The 23,796-nt window shown below is 42.9% G+C and overlaps 1 protein-coding gene across 1 annotated transcript; it reads left to right on the top strand.

The window, feature by feature from the left end:
* The first annotated feature begins 490 nt into the window (after positions 1-490).
* has3 (hyaluronan synthase 3) lies at positions 491-23,796 on the top strand. Its single transcript, XM_047384907.1, has 5 exons — positions 491-1,075; positions 11,460-11,553; positions 11,633-12,183; positions 15,814-15,915; positions 19,237-23,796. The coding sequence occupies exons 2-5, from the start codon at positions 11,460-11,462 to the stop codon at positions 20,164-20,166; spliced, it is 1,677 nt and encodes a 558-aa protein (XP_047240863.1). The 5' UTR covers positions 491-1,075; the 3' UTR covers positions 20,167-23,796.

The following is a 23,796-nucleotide window of genomic DNA, read 5'->3' as shown; positions in this document are numbered from 1 at the left end:
GCCTCATAAAAACAATTATATCACTACTTTTAGACCAGTTCTTTATTATGGTTAAATTATTCCTCATGTGAAGAATGTGGGAGAGCCTCATTACTGAGATCACCTTATCTGTTTATCTGCAGTCTGTTACTTGACCTGAATGAAATGTAATTGAGTAGCTTGAACAGTATTGATTCTCAGAGTTGCTGCAGTTTGTCCAACATGCAGGTCGTCAGCATCTCAGCCTCAGAGGGAGGAGAGGAGGAGAAGGTGGAGGGAAGATAAATAAAGCCATAAAGGATGCTTTGAGCCAGCCAAGGAGGTGGGAAGGAGAGGGGGCTCCGCTCAAAACAGTCTCCCCAACTTGGTGGAAGCTGCTGGCTGCATTGCAGAGAGAGAGTGAGCAGGTTGGGGCGTCCTGCGAAGGGAGGGGGTGTGTCGAAGGAGGTGTGGAGGAGTCGGCGGCAGTGGGCCAGAAGGGATGGAGTGACAGAGGAGAGAGGAGGACAAGGATTTAGGCTGCTGTTGCTGCAAACTGGGGATGCAGAGAGAAGCTGTTTCTCCAGCAGAGCAGAGAGGACAGAAGAGCTGAAGGAAACCTGCAGGAAACCTACAGAAAAAAGAATTAATCAGGCCTGAGAGAGAGGACTGAGTCCATCACTTTGACCCTCAGACTTCACCTTCAAGGATCATGATTGGGATCAGGAGATGGAGGGCAGCAGAGTCCTGACTAACTGCAGGCCGAAAACTGCAGCAGCATCATCTGCTGGCTGCACAGCTCAGACCAGTCCCAACTGGGGGGTGGAAGAGCTTCATGCCCTGGGACGGGACCAGTCCTGGAAGATAGAGGGAGGAGGGGGTGGAGGAGCCCGGCCCCCAGGCAGGGAGGAGGGTGGTGGTCTGAGCTGCCAGCTGTATTTTTGGATGTGGGATCTCCTGAATTAAGCGAGCAAGCTGGAATAAAGATTTAGTGTGAGCTGGAGGAGGAAGGGGGGCAGAACAAGGAAAGCGCTGTGCTGAGAAGGCTGGACGTCCTGGCTGGACGGACGGAGATCTGGGTGGGAGACGAACACAGAGGGTTCACTGGATCAGGAAGGTAAGTGCTTCTTTAATGAGACAGAGAGATGAGCTTAATTAAGGGAAATAAAACTGTGATTAGACATCTTTGATTAAACCAGATTAGGTTTGACATCTGGCAGGTTGATGCAAAGACCGAATGAATGAACGTATTCAGAGACACAAACTGCATGGAAAGTTTGAGGAAAAACTGGAATAAGTAACAGCTCAGCCACAGTGCAGGACAGTGTTCAGGTCTGGGAGGTTCATGTTTGCAGAGTGATGCAGAAAGGAGATTTTTCCAGTTTTATTCTGTGGGAGAATTCCCAAATAACCTGGAATAAAGACGATGCATCCTGCTGTGCTCAGTGTGTCGGTGCATGTTTTACCATCACTCAGTCGCCTGAGCTGCTTTGTTACAACAGTAACTGTTTGTGAGGAGGCAGGCTGTGACTGCTGAAATCATCCAGAGAAAAACCAGCCGCCTGTTTGGGTTTCTGTGGCCTCAGCAGTACAGGACCCGGTGGCACATTTACACCAAATGTTCAGCCTTCCCACAGACAGTTGGGGAGAATATATGCTTCCTGATTTAGATGGAAAAAAATAAATATATTACTCTTAGAAATGAATAGTGCCTTCATTTGCTCCAGAGCTCATAGGAGGATTTATCTGAAGGTATGTTTAAACTCTGTTAGTTCTTTGCTGAATGAGGCCTTATTTTCCATGCCATGCCATCTATGATGTATTTTAATTCAGAAATCCCTTTTTGTCTCTCCTGCCTGAAAAAAAGTGGTAATATGTGCTTTAATAAGCTGTTTTCAGTCCTACCTATGTCAGGAAATCAGCCGAACACACATTACTACCCAGCCTCTGTCTGTGAGCATGCACTCTTGGGAAGAAGAAGGTATACCCTCTTTACATTTTAAGAATTTATGTATCAGGACATAAAAAAATAAACTGACCCTCTGAAAATGATTGAAATCTAACCTCAAAGATACAAAAACATGCAACACATCTCACGCTATCATTGCATTAAATAACAAAAAAGCATAAAATAAAAAAGCTTTGTGTGGAAAAACTAAGCCTTCTCCTTTAACAGTAATTACTATCAGCAATCATTTTCTGAGTGCATCTTCTGATATGCTGGTTTTGGTGTTCTCCAATCATGGTTCTGTGCATTATGGCCAAACATTGTTCTTTGGTCTCACCTGTGTTTGCAAACCTAAGTCATGCTACTGTATTCTCCTTAGAGAGAAGAAGCTGGTTCTCTTTCAGCTCTTCCAAACATTCATACTTGTTCAGTCTTTTTCTAATTTTCCTCTCTTGAACTTTAACCTTTAACCTGCTAACTGAGACCTGTAAAATCTGAGATGGAGCTCTTGGGTTTTTGTCATTTGTTTGAGTAAGCCACACTCTGACTTTGGGGTGAATTTGATTGGATGTCCGCTCTTTGGAATATTAGCGGTTGTCATAAATGTTTTCTACTTGTGAATAAACGTTCTCCCTGTAGAATGATGGACTCCAGCCAGTTTGGAAATGGCCTTGTAACCATTCCCAGTTTGATGAGCATAAATTGCTTCTCTGAGGGAGGTGTTGATGTTTTTCCATCTTGGCATTGTGTTAAAACACACCTATCTGCTTCAGTGCAGCAAACTAATAAAACTCCTGCATTTAAAGAGATGTTCAACCTGACGATGATCAGCAGCACCTGGCTGCTCTTCTATCTGTTAAATCCTGTAGAAGTGGTAGGGGTTCACATTTCATGTTGGTGGAAAATAACCAGGTTGTACAAATGCCTTTGAATTGTAAAAACAATTAAAGATGACCAAGTGCGTACAACAATCCAAGTGGCAGCCTCTTCAAAAACTTCCCCTGCACTGCTGGAGGATTCAACTGACGGTCCATGAAGACACAGCCAATGAAGGCCCTCATTGCAGCACAAACTTCCTCCATGAGAAAAACATTCGTCTTTTGCACCACTCAACATATTTAACATATTATAACAAATGTTTAAAACAGCATGAAAATCTTTAAGTGTTCATCTGCAAGTAACAAAATTCCTTTTTACAATATTGGCAAAGTGTTATTATGTTACTGGCTCAAAAAACATTATTGCGTTATTTTGTTTTTACACTACTGGCTTTATTACAATTAAAATGAACAAAGTTATTGTGTCACTGTCCATTAATTTATTGGTTGCTCCAGCTTCATTTACTCCTTCAAACTCCAGACTGTGGTAAATCAGGAGTAAGTATGGATTGACAAAGCTTAAAATTCTAAGCATCCTCATTTGAGTCGTTCCTCCCCACTGTTGCCACATGCTTGCCCAAGATTTCGCCTGTCAATGACTCGATGCAATCATTTGGGTTTCCTTAGATAATCAACCTTTGTCCATTATAAACAGACTTTAACTGCAGTGTATAATAACTAGGATTGAACAATCTGAATCAGTTAATATAATTGGATTGTATTTGATTGCATATTTCTGCAAAGTGCCTTCAAGATGACATTTCCTGTGAATGAATGCTATTTAAAAACACTGAATAAGTCTTCTCTGTGACAGTAGGACTCCACTTGAAATAAAAGTAACACAATGCTCACTTTTTGCTTTTAATCATCTAACAGCCTCCAACATTTTGTTCAAACATCGTTTGAGCTATAATTGTTTAGGTCCACAGCAGAGGACATTTTTCTTCAGGGTGCTCTGATTAGATGCCCTCTGGTGGCAACTTTTATTATGCTTTACCTCACTTCAGTTTATCATATTTCTTCACATCAAGCAGTATTGTGTTTGCAGACTTGCTCGGATCTGAATTTTACTCATCTTAGTAAAGATTTACTGGCTCACATCTGCCAATGAATCAAGGAGGCGGGGGCTGATGAATGGAGGTAATCATCACACATCCAGGTTGGTTCTTGCAGAAGGAATTAACACGTTGCCTGACGTCTTCTCAAAGTTTAATCTCTTTTAGCTGAGCTTGTAGGATAGATGAACACTTTGCACAGTGAAACTGAATCTGATTACAAACATCTCCATCACATCTCTTCCTGCTGGCTGATAGCATTCCTGTAGGTTTATATTTCCCCCACATCATCCTTTCTACCTTTGCTCCTCCCCACCCACCTCCAGATAATAACCCCTTTCCTCCTCCTCCTTCGTTTGTGGAAGTTCAGAAACACCTTCTCCACCTGAGCTCCCAACACGCTCCCTAGCAGGCTCCAGGAACATGAATCCTCCTCACGCAGCGTCTCCTGGTCTGGGATCTGATCTGGATTAATTTACCTGTCGGCTTATTTGAAGCTTTAAAAAATATCTTTCAAAGTCATTATCATGCAAGCAAGGCTCGCCTGGAATTGGAAGTAGAGAAGTAGTTTTTTGGTCAAAATGTCTTTCAGAAATGTGACCATTTGTCTGAGGATTTGATTTGATACAGAAGACTGCAAGATTTTTATTGATCTCTACAAAGGTGATGCTATGTTTGCTTCCACTAAACTTTCCCTCTTTCACAGTACTAATAATGTTTCACCTTATTAGGTTTGATTTCAAGTAGAAAGAAGTTGTAGGATTTTGGTTCCCTCAGTTTGCTGCTTTAGAAAGAAACACAGGTTATAAATCTGGAAGAATATTGGGATTTTGCTCATTTTTATTGTTGAGATAACAGTTAAAACTCTGTGCGTTCATCACAGGAAACTGGGTTGGAGCTTTGCGGCGTTGCCAGTTTATTTAGGTTTAATTCTACCTGGATCTCTTTATCTTTTTTGTCTGATTCCCAGCTCCCTTCCTAATCTCAGCTCCTGGCCTGCCAGCAGTCTTCTAATCAAACCATCCATGTTCTGTCTCCCTGTGACTTGGCCTGTGACCCAAAACTCCAAACAGAAATCCCAGTAGAACATCAGCGATTCCCCGAAGAAACTGTATCATTCTGCAGTTTTAAAGGGAATAAGTAAGAAAATCCAGTCTGACTAATTTGTGTCCTCTCCATTAAATCACACACATAAAACTGTGATCTCACCTCACATCAGTGTCTTGATATATTACAGAAATTTAAAGGTGAAGGGACAGTTATTTTATATCTGATATCCACTGTATTGCTACTTTACAATTCAGTTTTGACTGATAGCTGCTGAACATACAGAAATATAAATTTTCCAAGTTTCAATGTTTATCATGAATTTAAGGGAGAACTAAAGCACGTTTATTACATTTTACCCATTAATATTCAGTTTCTGCCACATTTTTATGTTCGTTAGATTTTATGTATGTTAGATTTTGTAGAGAGCAGTAAGAAAGCCCAGCCCTGTTTGGAGCTACATAGCTCAGTCATCCTTTAAGCAGAAACACCGCTCAAAGTTTAAACAGCTCACAGAAAGTTGGACTTTATCTGACTGAACCAGGATTTTGATCCCTTTTACAGTTTTTACACCATTACAGTTTAAGTTAGATTTATTTTTTCCAGATTTTACCCCAGAATGCTCAGCTTAAGGGGTGATGATGTCACACAGTTTGATCTCCACATGTACAGTTTATTCGTCAAAATGTGGTTTTCTTTCTGTCGAATCAGCCCAGAGTGCAGAGAGTGCACACCCAAACTCTCATTCACTCCCATTATTTTTCAAATCTGGAACTGAAGGTTCTCTTTAACCTTTCAAATTTCCCACATATAACACTATAGAAAGATGAATATTTGCATGTGTGGTCACAAGAAGGTTCTGACACTTGGGCTTGAAGAATCATTTTGACATGACTGGAAGTTTTCATGCAGTAACTGTTTGTTTGAAGCAAATTTGAAAAGTGTCATTCTGTTCCTGTTCCCTCGAAGAGGAAGGAATTACCATGGCAACCATTTTTCAGCATCTTCCTCAGCTTAATTTCTGAGTCCGTTGCTTTTATTTTTCATCCTTCTTATATGAATCCATAATGACTGCTTCCGTAGACGCTGCATTATTTCATAATTTGCCTTATGTCTTATTAGCAATTTTTAAACTGATAATTAAGTGAGAGGGATAAGAGAAGTAAATTTTTACGTTCCTAAGAAAACCCGATAGGAAAAAACCAGAAAGAGGTTTAACATTGACTTTCAAAATGATGTTTAAACCAACTCTTCAGAAGAAGAGTTTCACTATTTCATTGCATAGATACATTTTTGAATGCTGTGGAAGGAGTAGCAAACTGAAACACTGTAGTATATATTAAGTATATATAGACACATAGTAGTTTAAGATACTGTGATAAAAAAGAGGGATATAAAAGGCACAGCGGGCGCAGCGCTGGTGCTGTGGGGGTTGAGCGCACGACCGTGTGCGGGGGCTGCAGTCCTCGGGGTGGCCGTCCCGGGTTCGAGTCCCAGACCCAGCGACGTTTGCTGGGTGTCTCCCCCTCTCTCTGCCCTGCCCCTCTTTCTTGTCTGCCTGCTGTCAAAAAAATTAAAATGGCGGCCACTGGTGCCAAAGGAATATCTTAAAAGGCACAGCAACCTGCTATATACAGGTCCTTCTCAAAATATTAGCATATTGTGATAAAGTTCATTATTTTCCATAATGTCATGATGAAAATTTAACATTCATATATTTTAGATTCATTGCACACAAACTGAAATATTTCAGGTCTTTTATTGTCTTAATACGGATGATTTTGGCATACAGCTCATGAAAACCCACAATTCCTATCTCACAAAATTAGCATATTTCATCTGACCAATAAAAGAAAAGTGTTTTTAATACAAAAAACGTCAACCTTCAAATAATCATGTACAGTTATGCACTCAATACTTGGTCGGGAATCCTTTGGCAGAAATGACTGCTTCAATGCGGCGTGGCATGGAGGCAATCAGCCTGTGGCACTGCTGAGGTCTTATGGAGGCCCAGGATGCTTCGATAGCGGCCTTTAGCTCATCCAGAGTGTTGGGTCTTGAGTCTCTCAACGTTCTCTTCACAATATCCCACAGATTCTCTACGGGGTTCAGGTCAGGAGAGTTGGCAGGCCAATTGAGCACAGTGATACCATGGTCAGTAAACCATTTACCAGTGGTTTTGGCACTGTGAGCAGGTGCCAGGTCGTGCTGAAAAATGAAATCTTCATCTCCATAAAGCTTTTCAGCAGATGGAAGCATGAAGTGCTCCAAAATCTCCTGATAGCTAGCTGCATTGACCCTGCCCTTGATAAAACACAGTGGACCAACACCAGCAGCTGACACGGCACCCCAGACCATCACTGACTGTGGGTACTTGACACTGGACTTCTGGCATTTTGGCATTTCCTTCTCCCCAGTCTTCCTCCAGACTCTGGCACCTTGATTTCCGAATGACATGCAGAATTAGCTTTTCCGAAAAAAGTACTTTGGACCACTGAGCAACAGTCCAGTGCTGCTTCTATGTAGCCCAGCTCAGGCGCTTCTGCTGCTGTTTCTGGTTCAAAAGTGGCTTGACCTGGGGAATGCGGCACCTGTAGCCCATTTTCTGCACCCGCCTGTGCACGATGGCTCTGGATGTTTCTACTCCAGACTAAGTCCACTGCTTCCGCAGGTCCCCCAAGGTCTGGAATCGGCCCTTCTCCACAATCTTCTTCAGGGTCCGGTCACCTCTTCTCGTTGTGCAGCGTTTTCTGCCACACTTTTTCCTTCCCACAGACTTCCCACTGAGGTGCCTTGATACAGCACTCTGGGAACAGCCTATTCGTTCAGAAATGTCTTTCTGTGTCTTACCCTCTTGCTTGAAGGTGTCAATAGTGGCCTTCTGGACAGCAGTCAGGTCGGCAGTCTTACCCATGATTGGGGTTTTGAGTGATGAACCAGGCTGGGAGTTTTAAAGGCCTCAGGAATCTTTTGCAGGTGTTTAGAGTTAACTCGTTGATTCAGATGATTAGGTTCATAGCTCATTTAGAGACCCTTTTAATGATATGCTAATTTTGTGAGATAGGAATTTTGGGTTTTCATGAGCTGTATGCCAAAATCATCCGTATTAAGACAATAAAAGACCTGAAATATTTCAGTTAGTGTGCAATAAATCTAAAATATATGAATGTTAAATTTTCATCATGACATTATGGAAAATAATGAACTTTATCACAATATGCTAATATTTTGAGAAGGACCTGTAAACTGTGGTTTGGAAAATAAATTAAAGTTATTGACAGTCATGTAAAGTTGAAGTCAGTGTTTTTCTTACTGTCTGACAATATATCATCTTCAACCCGCTGTAGGTCAGTTAGGATGCCAAAGGTTTTGACATAGTTTTACCTTCAAGTTCAGGAGTTTACATTAATTTCCCCGGTGTTTAGTAGAATAGCCTTTTTATGAACTGGGTCAAACATTTTTCATATCCCTTTACAAGCTTCTCATAATAGTTTGCTGGAACTGTGCTTCCATTCCTTCTGGCAGAACTGGTGTAACTGGGGCCGGTTTGTAGGCTGCCTTCCTCACACACTTCTCTTCAGCTCTCCACTAATTATCTGTGGGACTAAGATCAGGGCTTAGTCAATGCCACTCCAAAACGTTGACGTTGTTGTCTTTAAACCACTTGGTAATTAATTTGGTGGTATGCTTAGGGTCATGGTCCACTTGGAGGACCCATTTCTGTGTGTCCAAGCTTTAACTTCCTGGTTGGTGTCTTGAGATTTTACTTCAATGTTTTCACATGATGTTCTTTCCTCATGATTCCATTTATTTTGAGAACTGCACCAGTCCCTCCTGCAGCAAAATACCCATACAACATTATGCTACCAACTCCATATAGTTACAGTTGAGATGATGTTCTGAGGTTTGCATGATTCATCCTTGGCCAAACACTTCAGACTACAGTATGTCTCCAAAAATGAAGGTCTTTATCTCTGAGTGCATTTGCAAACTATAACCTGGCTGTTTGTTTTGCCTGTGGAATACTGGCGTCTTCCTCGCTGAGTGGCCTTTCAACTCATGTTGGTACAGGACTCGTTTCACTTTAGAAGACAATCCCTTACTAGCTTTAGCCAGCATCTTCACAAGGTCTCAGACTTTTGTCCGTGGCGAAACGTTCATCTCTGGGATACAGAACCTGTCTCCTTTCTATCACAGAACCTGTCTATGCTATTTGTACTTGTGTATAATTGTTTGAACAGATAGACACGGCACCTTCAAGCATCTAAAAAGTGGAACCAAAGGATGAACCCTATTTGTGGAGGTTCATAAACGTCTTCCTGATATATATTGGCTGATTTCTTTGTATTTTCCCATGATGATACACATGAAGCAATGTGTTTGAGGTGTTTCCTTAAGACATATTCACAGGTATGTCTCTATTTAACTCAAATGTTAATTAACATAGAAGTTTTTAAAAAGCACGTCGTCATCATCTGGACGTTCCCAAATTGTTTAAAAACATAGTAATCTTGGTGCATGTACACTTCTAAATGTAATAATGAGTAACAAAACAATTATCTCATTATTCTGGTATTTAGTACATAGAAATCATTTTGGAAATACTAAATGACTAATAACAGGGACAGTTTGGTCTGATTTAATGACACAGTGATATAAAAGGTTGTATTACAATAGGCATTTGAAAATCAGGTTTCAGGTGTATCTGTGGATGAAATAATTAACATTTTGTCAGAAAAAAAACAATGCAGGAGAGAATGAAAAATGTCCTGGCTCCACATTCAAGTTAAGTTGGGTTGGGTTAGAGAGATTTGGCCCAATTTCATATTTTAGACAAAAGTTTGTTTCCTTCATCTGGGAAAAACAGAACATTCTCAGTAAAGCTAAAACATGCTAAAATGAGAATTGATCATTTAGAGAAAAAGTTCTGATATCTGATTAACCTGCCTCTAAATGCCTGTGATGAAACATGAGGGTAAATATGGAGAAATGTCTCCTTTGTGATCCAAAGCTTCTGTTGGTAAAATCAACCTTTTTTGTCAGAAACCGCAGATATCCCAGATCATCCTGGAAGTCTGCCAGCTTGTAAATCAGTACGACCACTCAGATTGGGCGATAAACCTTTCTGTCCCACTGAGCTGAATGTGAGTGGCCAGGTGGGGGCTGGAGGTAATTTCATGAATGAAAGGGCAGAATTGTTCCTGTTTCAACCGGGACTGAGCTCCGGCTAAAACCCCGTCTGGCCTTTAATTAGAGCTATTAACCCAGAGAGGGGGCAGACTGGGAGGAGGGGATTGGTCGTAGTAACAACAGCAGGAGTCGGGGCTCTGAGTTCATCTGTGATGTTAGTGTCTGATACCAGTGGTTCATGAAAGCTCAGGAAATGATGCTTCAGTCAGCTAACGTAGGATTAACAAGCTCTCTCTGTCCAGAGACGAGCTTTTCTGTCGACATGAGTCGGAAAAACATATTCGTGTTCCTCTAGCGTCTTCAAAATGGAAATTATATAAAATATCTGCTTGCAGTGCCTCGGCTGCCTCATGTATGTTAAACATTTGAAGTTAAATAAAGACACAAAGAGAATTAAGTGCTTTTAACATTTGAAGCAGAGGAGTACTGTTTGTTTAAGTTGCCACGCTGTGCTTTCCTTTGAAGCCACAAATGCTGGATGAAGAAGTCCAGCATTAATAAACAGGACCACAGTTGAGAAGGACCACGGTTATCCTCAATGTCAAGTTTCCAGGGTTATTAGAAGTGTCTTTGGGATCGTTGTCCTGTTTATGACCCAGTTTGGGCCAGGTTTTGGCTGTTGGACAGATGACCTCCTATTTGACTCAAGAATACTTGGACATACAGAGGAGTTCATGGTCGACTTACAGACTGCCATGTGTTCAGGTACCAAAAAAGTCCTTTGCAACTTTGCAAACTTAGTTAAGGGTTGCCATGTTTTTTTTTTCAAGCCATACACATTCATTAAGTTTTAGTATTTAGCATGCTAACTGAGACATGGAGTTTTTTTGGGGGGTGGGTAGTCATTTCTCTGAGCATTGCACGCTTGATGTTGTGAATCTCCTTGGACTTCTACTCCTGGGAAGATTAGCAGTAGATTAAATTTTTTCCTATTAATACTCTTTCCCTCTGTGAAAATGTGGACTTCAGACCTTTTTTGGATTGATTGATGGGTAGGAAACAGGTGCTTCTCTGAGGTCATTGCTGATGTCTTTACATCTTGACGCTGTGTTAAAATAAACATCCATGCTTCAGAACAGCTAACTGCCAGAAGATCAGCTTTCATAGAGGTTCTCACACTGACAGTGATCAGTTAATCAATGCATCTGATCTGCAGCACTTGACTAAGGCAGCAAGGTTGGTCTCTTTGCAGTGGCTGTCTCTGAGCTGAGACTAGGTTGCAGTTTTTACTGTTTAACCAGTTTAGTTTTGTCCAAAGACCTTTGCACTGTACAAATAAACTGAACTTTTTTTTGTTGTCCCCTTGTTCCTTTATGTGGTCCATGACTCGACTCCCCGCTGCTCGTTGGGGTCCCACTCTGTCTACTTCTTGGACCCCACCAGATGCCCTCGCGCTGCAGGAATGCGCTGAACATCGTGGTCACCACCCTGTTTGCTGCGGTGGTCCTCTTCACCATCCTATTGGCCTACGTCACAGGTTGTCTTCTCTCACACTCTCACTTTAACATGTCCATGAGAAGTAAATGTGATGCTCATGTTTGGTTTCTGCTGTGAAGGTTACCAGTTCATCCACACTGAGCAGCACCACCTCTCCTTTGGACTCTACGGTGCCTTCCTCTCCCTCCACCTTTTACTCCAGAGCCTCTTCGCCTTCTTGGAGCATCGGCGGATGAGGACCCCAGCCCGGCCTCAGTACCTCCGCCGCTCTGTGGCCCTCTGTATCGCAGCGTATCAGGAAGACCCGGATTATCTGAGGAAATGCCTGCGCAGTGTCAGGAGGATCTCCTTCCCAGGCCTGAAGGTAGTACTGGTGGTGGATGGGAACCGCCCTGAGGACCGCTACATGATGGACATTTTCCAAGAGGTGATGGGTGGGGCTGAGCAGGCCGGCAGCATGGTGTGGAAGGGGAACTTTCACAGCGATGGTGGCAAAGGAGGAGGTGTTGGGGGCGGGAGGAGGAGCGCAGTGCACATGGAGGAAGCGGCCCGGGTGGCTCGGCTGGTTAGGGGCTGTCGCTTCTCCTGCATCATGCAGGAGTGGGGAGGGAAAAGGGAGGTGATGTACACTGCCTTCAAAGCTCTGGGCGACAGCGTGGATTATGTTCAGGTAAGACTTACACTGTGCAGAAAAACATCTTAAGTTTGTCAAGGTGTCATAAAATTTTGTTGTACTGTTTTTATAATTAGGAAAGAAAATATGTACAATCACAAATGAAAGATTTGCATGGCAGTAATTCACTAATTTGTTAATATCCATTTCTGCATCCATTTACTTCAGATTACAAATTGTCTGTTTTAGTAAAGCTTTTCCTACGTTTTCATTTCTTTTACAAACTCTTTCTAAATTCTTCAATATTTGATATATAAGAAATGTCGGGGCTACAGACGAAGTAACCTTACCCTCTTCTTCCCCAGCTATGCATATGGAAAGGGTTTAGAATGTGATTTTCTATTGTTTTGATAAAAATGGTTGCTAAAACTCCAGTTTGCCTCAGAGAAGCAATGAATTGTTGAGCCTAAGCGGATAAAAAATGTAGTTCTAGGAAGTGCAGGATAAGTGGTATAAACTATAATCAGTTCATTTAGCACCATTGTACGGCAACAGCTCAAAGACAGTTACTATGTTTAAGGTTGAAAGGAGGATCCTCACATCCTTATGTCTTGTCAAAATAGATAAAACACAATAAATGTTCAGAATAACATTTGAAAGATGCGAAATTCCACTACTGCCTAAGAATCTAACACTACCTCAACATTATTCGGCTCAGCCATCTAGTTAAAACGTACCTGATGATGGATTAATATAAGGCAGAAGATGCCGAGTAACAAAAGGACCAAAGATGCTGAACCACTAGTTGCTATAGAGATTCCCGCCTTTCCTGGGGAGCATGAGAACAGTACCAACCTCTTCATCAAACAGGCACAAATTAAGCCTCAAACAAACAGTGACTGTATGAAAACTATAAGCTGTATCAAATAAATTCTTCCTTCTATTCCTCCTTTTTATGTGTTTCCAGGGTTTTATGTAGAAAATATGACAGGTTGAAGAGACCCTCTCATGCCCGTTTGGCAAGAACAAATATCACAACACTCTTAATGGACAACTACAAGAATTTACATCTCAAACAAACAGTCACTGTATGAAGAGTATAAGTCATATTTGGGCATTTTTTAACAGTGAGTGTCAGAAGCTTCTGATGTCCACACAGGTGAATCTTGATGTTTTTACAGTGTTTTATGAAGAAGATATGGCAGGTTAAAGAGACCCTTCAGTTCCAGTTTTAAAAGACAAAAATCAGCACATGAAATACAGGTCCTTCTCAAAATATTAGCATATTGTGATAAAGTTCATTATTTTCCATAATGTCATGATGAAAATTTAACATTCATATATTTTAGATTTATTGCACACTAACTGAAATATTTCAGGTCTTTTATTGTCTTAATACGGATGATTTTGGCATACGGCTCATGAAAACCCAAAATTCCTATCTCACAAAATTAGCATATCATTAAAAGGGTCTCTAAACGAGCTATGAACCTAATCATCTGAATCAACGAGTTAACTCTAAACACCTGCAAAAGATTCCTGAGGCCTTTAAAACTCCCAGCCTGGTTCATCACTCAAAACCCCAATCATGGGTAAGACTGCCGACCTGACTGCTGCCCAGAAGGCCACTATTGACACCCTCAAGCAAGAGGGTAAGACACAGAAAGAAATTTCTGAACAAATAGGCTGTTCCCAGAGTGCTGTATCAAGGCACCTCAGTGGGAAGTCTGTGGGAAGGAAAAAGTGTGGCAGAAAACGCTGCACAACGAGAAGAGGTGACCGGACCCTGAAGAAGATTGTGGAGAAGGGCCGATTCCAGACCTTGGGGGACCTGCGGAAGCAGTGGACTGAGTCTGGAGTAGAAACATCCAGAGCCATCGTGCACAGGCGGGTGCAGAAAATGGGCTACAGGTGCCGCATTCCCCAGGTCAAGCCACTTTTGAACCAGAAACAGCAGCAGAAGCGCCTGAGCTGGGCTACATAGAAGCAGCACTGGACTGTTGCTCAGTGGTCCAAAGTACTTTTTTCGGAAAAGCTAATTCTGCATGTCATTCGGAAATCAAGGTGCCAGAGTCTGGAGGAAGACTGGGGAGAAGGAAATGCCAAAATGCCAGAAGTCCAGTGTCAAGTACCCACAGTCAGTGATGGTCTGGGGTGCCGTGTCAGCTGCTGGTGTTGGTCCACTGTGTTTTATCAAGGGCAGGGTCAATGCAGCTAGCTATCAGCTATCAGAGATTTTGGAGCACTTCATGCTTCCATCTGCTGAAAAGCTTTATGGAGATGAAGATTTCATTTTTCAGCACGACCTGGCACCTGCTCACAGTGCCAAAACCACTGGTAAATGGTTTACTGACCATGGTATCACTGTGCTCAATTGGCCTGCCAACTCTCCTGACCTGAACCCCATAGAGAATCTGTGGGATATTGTGAAGAGAACGTTGAGAGACTCAAGACCCAACACTCTGGATGAGCTAAAGGCCGCTATCGAAGCATCCTGGGCCTCCATAAGACCTCAGCAGTGCCACAGGCTGATTGCCTCCATGCCACGCCGCATTGAAGCAGTCATTTCTGCAAAAGGATTCCCGACCAAGTATTGAGTGCATAACTGTACATGATTATTTGAAGGTTGATATTTTTTGTATTAAAAACATTTTCTTTTATTGGTCGGATGAAATATGCTAATTTTGTGAGATAGGAATTTTGGGTTTTCATGAGCTCTATGCCAAAATCATCCGTATTAAGACAATAAAAGACCTGAAATATTTCAGTTAGTGTGCAATGAATCTCAAATATATGAATGTTAAATTTTCATCATGACATTATGGAAAATAATGAACTTTATCACAATATGCTAATTTTTTGAGAAGGACCTGTATAATGTGAGTGAACTAGAGTGGAGCTGTGCGCTCTCTGCAATCTGGACTGATTTGACCGGAAAATGTAAGTCTACTGTGTAGAAACTGTATGTGTGAAGATGAAACTGTGGATATAATAATAGCTATAAATCCAAGACTTATAATCTAGTGTGTGACATCTTCATACTCTAAGCTGAATATTCTGCGGTAAAAACTAAAAAAGTAATCAAACCTGAACTGCAATTATGTAAAATCAATAAAAGGTATGAAAACATGAAATCAGTTGGGTAAAGTTAAAATTTTTGTTGAACGTATACACTTTAAGTGTTGTGCAAACAAGACAAAGAAAATAAATTATAGGTCCTTCAAAACTTCAGTGAGACCATTGTTTACCAAAGCAGGTAAACTTTTAATAACAAAAAAATAACTTGTGCCTGGACATTTAAATACTTTTATTTCTGTTGTGTTTATTTGTTAGCATATTAACTCATTGTAAGCATTACATTTAGGCTAAACCTGATCCTACACTGACACCAGCAATCATCAAGCCTTATGCAGCCATCTCATGTGTTTTAACCAAAACAGAAACACTTTATTAGACTTCAACAATGAGCCTGTGTGGAACAGCCAGCTGCTGCATACTGCTTCAGGTCAGAGGTTCTGTCCACAGCTGACCTGGTGATGTGAAAACTGAATAATCCAGCTGAGTTCTCCGTCTGCTGTCCCTCATTTCTCTGCAGATTTTTAAGCATAATCAGCAATCCACATTCTGCAGCAGCTGCAGCCTGAATTTGGCCTTCTGAATTATTCAACCCTGTGTCTTCTTTCACAGGTGTGTGACTCCGACACTGTTCTGGACCCAGCTTGTACTATTGAAATGCTGAAGTTGCTTGAGGAAGATCCAAAGGTGGGAGGAGTTGGCGGGGATGTTCAGGTATGGTGCTGATATACAAGCTGTGTTGAAAGTCAACCTGAAGGATGTATATATTTTTTTTGAGTAGGGTTGTGGTGATGTCTTTTGATTAGTTTCTCACAGTAGCCAGGGGTCAGAGGGCTCTCAGTCTGGAGGAAAGGTTATCTAAAACAATGTCCAACTTAAAAACTGCCTGTGCCTGTTGTAAAGAATTAAAATATTTAATAAAAACTGCACAATAACTGAATACAAATACAAAACAAATAAAAACACTCGTACTCGTCGTCTTCCGCTTTATCCGGGACCGGGTCGCGGGGGCAGCAGACTCAACAGAGACGCCCAGACGTCCCTCTCCCCAGACACCTCCTCCAGTTCCTCCAGGGGGAGCCCAAGGCGTTCCCAGGCCAGCCGAGAGACATAGTCCCTCCAGCGTGTCCTGGGCCGTCCCCTGGGCCTCCTCCCGGTGGGACGTGCCTGGAACACCTCCCAAGGAAGGCGTCCAGGAGGCATCCGGTATAGATGTCCGAGCCACCTCAACTGGCTCCTCTCGATATGGAGGAGTAGCGGCTCTACTCCAAGCCCCTCCCGGATGGCCGAGCTCCTCACCCTATCTCTAAGGGAGTGCCTGGCCACCCTTCGGAGGAAGCTCATTTCAGCCGCTTGTATCCGGGATCTCGTTCTTTCGGTCATAACCCAAAGTTCATGGCCATAAGTGAGGGTAGGAACGTACACCGACCAGTAAATTGAGAGCTTTGCTTTTTGGCTCAGCTCTCTCTTCACCACAACGGACCGGCACAGCGCCTCCATTACTGTGGCAGCCGCACCAATGTCGATCTCCCGCTCCATTCTTCCCTCACTCGTGAACAAGACCCCGAGATACTTAAACTCCTCCACTTGAGGCAGGAACTCCCCTCCAACCTGAAGAGGACAAGCCACCCTTTTCCGGTCGAGTACCATGGCCTCGGACTTGGAGGAGCTGATCCTCATCCCAGCCGCTTCACACTCGGCTGCGAACCGCCACAGTGCATGCTGTAGGTCTTGGCTAGAGGGGGCCAGCAGGACCACGTAATCTGCAAAAAGAAGAGACGAAATCCACTGGTCCCCAAACCCGACCCCCTCCGGCCCTTGGCTGCGTCTAGAAATCCTGTCCATAAAAGTTATGAACAGGACCGGTGACAAAGGGCAGCCCTGTTGGAGTCCAACATGCACTGGGAACAGGTCCGACTTAGTGCCGGCAATGCGGACCAAACTCCTGCTCCGCTCGTACAGAGACCGGATGGCCCCTAATAAAGGGCCCCCAATTCCATACTCCTGGAGCACCCCCCACAGGGCATCACGAGGGACACAGTCGAATGCCTTCTCCAGGTCCACAAAACACGTGTGAACCGGTTGGGCAAACTCCCATGAACCCTCGAGCACCCTGTAGAGGGTATAGAGCTGGTCCAGTGTTCCATGGCCGGGACGAAAACCACACAGCTCCTCCTGAAGCCGAGGTTCGACTATCGGTCGGACTCTCCTCTCCAATACTCTGGCGTAGGCCTTACCAGGGAGGCTGAGGAGTGTGATCCCCCTGTAGTTGGAACACACCCTCCGGTCCCCCTTCTTATGAAGGGGGACCACCACCCCAGTCTGCCAGTCCAGAGGCACTGTCCCCGACCGCCACGCAATGTTGAAGAGACGTGTCAACCATGACAGCCCTACAACATCCAGAGACTTGAGGTACTCGGGGCGGATCTCATCCACCCCCGAAGCCTTGCCACCGCGGAGCTTTTTAACCACCTCGGTGACTTCAGCCTGGGTGATGAAAGAGTCCAACCCCGAGTCCCCAGCCTCTGTTTCCACCACGGAATGCGTGATGGCAGGATTGAGGAGATCCTCGAAGTACTCCTTCCACCGCCTGATAATGTCCTCAGTCGAGGTCAGCAGTCTCCCACCCCCACTATAAACAATGTTGGCGAAGCACTGCTTTCCCCTCCTGAGGCGACGGACGGTTTGCCAGAATCGCTTCGAGGCCAACCGGTAGTCCTTCTCCATGGCCTCACCGAACTCCTCCCAGGCCCGTGTTTTTGCCTCTGCCACAGCCCGGGCCGCAGCACGCTTGGTCTCACGGTACCCGTCAGACGCCTCAGGAGTCCCACAAGCCAACCACAGCCGATAGGACTCCTTCTTCAGCTTAACAGCATCCCTTACTGCCGGTGTCCACCACCGGGTTCTGGGATTGCCGCCGCGACAGGCACCGCAGACCTTACGGCCACAGCTACGGGCAGCAGCATCGACAATAGATGCGGAGAACATGGTCCACTCGGACTCTATGTCTCCAACATCCCCCGGGATCTGGTCGAAGCTCTCCCGGAGGTGGGAGTTGAATACTTCCCTGGCAGAGGGCTCCGCCAGACGTTCCCAGCAGACCCTCACTATGCGCTTGGGCCTGCCAAGTCTGACTGGCTTTCTCCTCCTCCAGCGGATCCAACTCACCACCAGGTGATGATCAAATAAAATCACTAAACTCTAAATTACAATGCCATCAACATGAGCTGTTCCTTGTTAAGAAACTGCTTCAGCTTTATCTTGTAAAATGTAAACGTTTAAAAACAAAGTTAAGATTTGAAAATTTTATACAATTGTAAAAACAAAAACAAACAAACATCAGATTCAACATATGAGAACTTTGCAAAGATATGACCGAACAGGCTTCCTGTCCATGATGAATGGATAGGGTCCTGGTCTGCAGTAATGAGGTAGTTGCTTTGATCTGTGGTGGTGGTGGTGAAGGAGCTGAGCTAAAAAGTGAAGATCCATCTACCTTCCAAACTTCATCTGTGATAATGAGGTATGGATCGTGATTGAAATATTGAGATCCTGGATACAAGCAACTAAAAGAAGATTCTTCAGTAGGGATTTGCCTTGGAGATAGATGAGAGCTCATGATAGGGGGCGCTGTTTCTCAACACTAAAAAGAAGTCAGTTCAAGTAGTTTGGGTATCTCATTTGGATGCTTCTGGACACCTCTCTTTACTGGTTTTCAGGTCACATCCTACAAGGAGAAGACCTTGGCAACAACCCAGAAATTGCTGGTGGGGTTAGGGTTATATAAACCTTCTGGCCTAAGAACTCCTTGAGATATCCCTTAAGGAGCTGGAAATTCCAGTTAGGGGTGGGGTGTCCGAATACATATATATATTTCAAAATCAAATGCCACAGTTTTTGAAATCTTGGTTGAGAATAGATCCCATATACTTGAATTTAGATTTATAGGAATCAATATTGTTCTAGAAACATGTTGTATTCAAAATCCTGTGTTTTTTTCCCAACACATTTTTTCTCCACCATGTCATCCTCCAGATCCTCAACAAGTATGACTCATGGATCTCGTTCCTGAGCAGCGTGCGCTACTGGATGGCCTTCAACATCGAGCGAGCCTGTCAGTCCTACTTCGGCTGTGTCCAGTGCATCAGCGGCCCGTTGGGGATGTACAGGAACTCCTTGCTGCAGCGCTTCCTGGAGCCCTGGTACCATCAAACCTTCCTGGGCTCCAAGTGCAGCTTTGGTGATGACCGCCACCTGACCAACCGGGTGCTCAGCTTCGGCTACAAGACAAAATTCACAGCTCGGTCACAGTGTCAGACTGAGACACCCACACAGTATCTGCGCTGGCTCAATCAGCAGACCCGATGGAGCAAGTCTTACTTTCGTGAATGGCTCTACAATGCCCTCTGGTTCCATAAGCACAGTCTGTGGATGACCTACGAGTCTATGGTCACTGGTTTCTTCCCCTTCTTCCTGGTTGCGACGGTTATCCACCTATTCTACCGTGGGCGGCTCTGGAACATCCTGCTCTTTTTACTGACGGTGCAGCTGGTTGGGATGGTGAAGGCCACCTACGCCTGCTTCCTGCGTGGAAGTCTCGTCATGATCTTCATGTCACTTTACTCTCTGCTCTACATGTCCAGCCTGCTCCCTGCCAAAATGTTTGCCTTGCTCACTATCAACAAAGCTGGATGGGGAACGTCTGGACGCAGAAAAATTGTTGTCAACCTCATTGGTGCTGTGCCAGTCACAGTTTGGGCTCTGGTGCTGCTCGGTGGTGTAGTGTATACCGTCTACTGTGAAACCCAAGAGCCGTTCAGCGAAACGGAGAAGGCCTTGTTGATAGCAGGGACAGTACTGTACGCATGCTACTGGCTCATTCTGCTGGTGCTGTACTTGGCGATCGTAGCCAAACGATGCAACAAGAGGGAGGAGCAGTATCATCTGTCATACGCAGAGTCCTGAACCACGGCGACTGGATGGACATTCGTCCTAGGTTTCCCTACAGTTTGACTCTAGTAAGATAGAGCAAAGAGCTGAGATCTTTATCACTGGTGCTACAAAGATGTAAATCTGAATTCTGAGAGATGGTGCTTCTCACTGTTTTGATTCAGGTCATAAAGTGGTCAGATGGACATCTAGTTAGCCTCTGAGCAAAAGTTAGCGGTAGACCTGTGATTTTTTTTTCTTTCTATGAATCAGAAGTGAGAAAACAGAGTTCAGATCAATTACGCAGCTGTTTTAAATTAGAAGAGGGAGCCTCAAAGTACCTGATGTGTCTGACGCAAAGCAAAATTTTAAAAGTGTGCAACACAGAAGAAAACGTGTAAGCTGCAGAGGGTTAATCTTAGAGTTGTGCAAGTCTATTTTAGAAAGTACAGAGATGACTTAATTAAAATAGCAGGAAGGAAGGGATGGCACAGCTAATGTCTGAACATTTGATGCAAGAACGAAATGTTCAGGAGAAAGGTCTACAGTCTCTCAGCATCTATCATAAAACCACACTGGTCAAGAGCTGCTGTATTTGTTCCCTCTTCACTCATAGTTCCTCTTAGTGTAACTGCCCGAAACCACAATGAGAAACAACAAGAATCTTAGAATAAGGGGTTTAGTTCTCCAGTACGTCCAGTTCAAAATGTCAACCTCAAACTTGTGGAAACAGAACTTCAGTTAAGCAGAAACAATCTGAAGAGCATTGCTATGAAGTTATCCGAGCATAACCCCAAAAATCAGTTGTTTCTGAGATTCACTGTCTTTTTTCAAAGTAATCTAAAAGCAAAGAGTGCAGAGAGGCCCCAAGAAAACATAAAATAAAAAGAGGGAGAAAATTCTGAAAGTATAGTGAGTGCACAACCTGAATATTTAGAGGAAACAGATAACATTTGTACTCGGGATAATTTTAAAAAATGTGAAGGGATAGTAGTATGATATCTAAACACAGATTCAAGGAAATCCTGATCAATCCAAAATTTATTTTTAAATTTCTGTCTTTCCAAACGGCAAGAGATTGATTTTTCAGTGGTCTTAATCAATGCTTCTTCAAGATTTATTAACGTCTTACAATGTTTTCTTTAAACTGCTGCTTTTCAATTGTTTACTGTTCAGTCCTTGTACCTGACAATCTTCAGATCATTTGTTCATTTGTAAAGCCACTTAACTCTGACCTTTGAATCATTCAGGCATAGAAAGATTCCTAAACTCAATGAATGAACCAGTGTTGAGTCAATACAAGACCTAAACCTGTGTTAAATTAGGACTTTAGATTCTTTCGTTTCCTGCAGCTTGCCACCAAAACACATTTTGTTTTCATTTTTTGGCTGAATGAAAAAACATCTAAAGTATCACAGTTTTACATCTATAAAATAGTAATTTAGCTTCACAAAAGGGATTTCCAAAGAGCCACAAGCTAATGATAATAATCTGGTTTATAAAACCGAGATTATGCATCTTGGTTTTATTTCAATACAATCTGAAACCTTAGTAAAAAGCAGTAATATTAAACAAACCCAGGCATTATATGTAAGAATACTCTTAAACACTTTAATTTTAAGTAGATTAAAAATCAAAGAAATATTGATTTAAAAATGCACTTCCTTTGGTTAGCTTATTTTAGATTAGCCTAGCTTAGTTCCGTTATTATCTTATTTTAGTTTACCCTGCCATAGCTGAAATTAGCCAGCCTTAGCATTGCTTAGCTCTGTCTACTTTACCTATCATGAGGTTAGCTTAGTTCGGGTTATTTTACGTTAGTCTACCTTAGTGTCTCTATATTTTTTCTAATCTTACTGTAGTTTACTTTAGCTTGTCTTTGCTTACTATACCCTACCCCGCCTCCTCTAGTTTGGCCAATCTTAGCATGTCTTAGTTTAGACCCCTTTGGTCTATATTATCTTAGCTTATTATAGCTTACATACCACAAACAGTTAATCAATTATGAGTCTTTCAGAAGAGGACATAATCCTCTGTCAAGAAGTTTTATTTGTCTTTTTGTAATTTTTCTTTCTTTTTATCTCCATAAATGAGCGTTTTTAAGTAAGCTAACCAGCTGTCAGTTTTATGTCACTTGATGAATGTGATATCTGTGTCAATATTGATTTGTATATGAAAGCTTAGCTCAAAAAGTAGAGCAATTTGTATTTGGTCTATTTTCTGCATTTGTAAGGAAAATGCATTTGCAGGTTGCTCCCATAAAAAAAAACTTCTCCGGTCTTCAACCCCATTGATCACTTGTGGGATCATCTTTGGTGAGCTGTTTGTGCTAGAATCACCAACGCTGGCTGACTTATGACAAATGCTGCTTGAGAAATATGTGTGCCATCTCACAGCAGTGTGTGACCAAGTTGGTGAAAAGCATGAGAACCAATTACCAGGCTAGTACTCCTCCTCCAGCTCCTCCGGGTGGAGCCTGATGCCTTCCCTGCCAACTGAGAGACATAGTCCCTTCAGCGTGTACTGGGCCATCCCCTGCGCCTCTTCCTGGTGGGACGTGCCTGGAACATTTCCTGGGGAGGCGTCCAGGAGGCATCTAGTGCAGATGCCAGAGCCACCTCAACTCCACGTCTCCATGTGGTGGAGCAGCGGCTCTACTCTGAGCTCCTCCTGGATGGCCAAGCTCCTCACCCTATCTCTAGGGGAGTGCCCGGACACCTTGTTGAGGAAGTTCATTTCAGCTACTATTATCCAGGATCTTGTTCTTTCGGTCATGACACAAGTTTCTTGAAACTTCAATCATCAAATCCAATAAAGCTGTCTGACATCAACAAAAATTATTTATTAAGTTTTTAATGGGAGCAACTCAACGCTGTGGCTCAACCCTCAGAAGCATTTTCCTTAAACATTTGCACCATTTAAGGGGGCTTTCCAGTGGTATAGGATATATTGTCATGGTCAGGTGCAAAGACTGGACTTAAAATATGCATAAAGCAGCTAAAATCCAAAGGAAAAACCTGCTGAGCTATTGATCAAGACCACATTAAAGGTGACAAGAAAGTCTGTCTGTTTGGAAGGAAACGTTCAGTAGCTTAAAGATTTTTCAGCAGACGTGTAATGACTATCCACACAGATCTGAAAAAATTTCATTTTTATGACAGAATTTTTATCAGGAAGCCTTTATGACCCTAAATGGTAATCACCCAGCAGCTTTGAATCAGTCCCACTGGTCAAGAACAGCACAATCATCTGCTTCAAGCAGAAAATCTGAGCATCTACAAGCAGCTGGATTTTTGGTGCTGTTGACTAATTTATTGTTCATGAATGTCCAAGTATCCATTTACAGTGACACGTCTCAGCTATAGTTTCATTCAGCAAATCAGAGATTTTTTTTAAACATGTTTGTAAAGTGCCAACTTTCATTTGTGTAGCAGTGATGTTTTTCTATTGAACACTGTTCTTTTAACTGTGGACATTTGTGTCCTTTTACATGGGATGTGGACTTTGTTATAAACAGTGTAAAGACTGAACACCAAAGAGATTTAGGTTATAAATCCAGGACCATGTTTTCAGTTAAATTTCCTCTTTTAATTTATGTTGTTGCTGTTTTGTTCCATTTTAAATGTTTAAACTCTAAAAGGACCTGTACATTAAAAGGAAAAATGT

This window comes from Girardinichthys multiradiatus, chromosome 2, assembly GCF_021462225.1.
Source record: "Girardinichthys multiradiatus isolate DD_20200921_A chromosome 2, DD_fGirMul_XY1, whole genome shotgun sequence".
In the NCBI taxonomy this organism is placed as follows: domain Eukaryota; kingdom Metazoa; phylum Chordata; class Actinopteri; order Cyprinodontiformes; family Goodeidae; genus Girardinichthys; species Girardinichthys multiradiatus.
The sequence above is the reverse complement of the archived record's forward strand: the minus strand, read 5'-3'. Positions and strand labels throughout refer to the sequence as shown.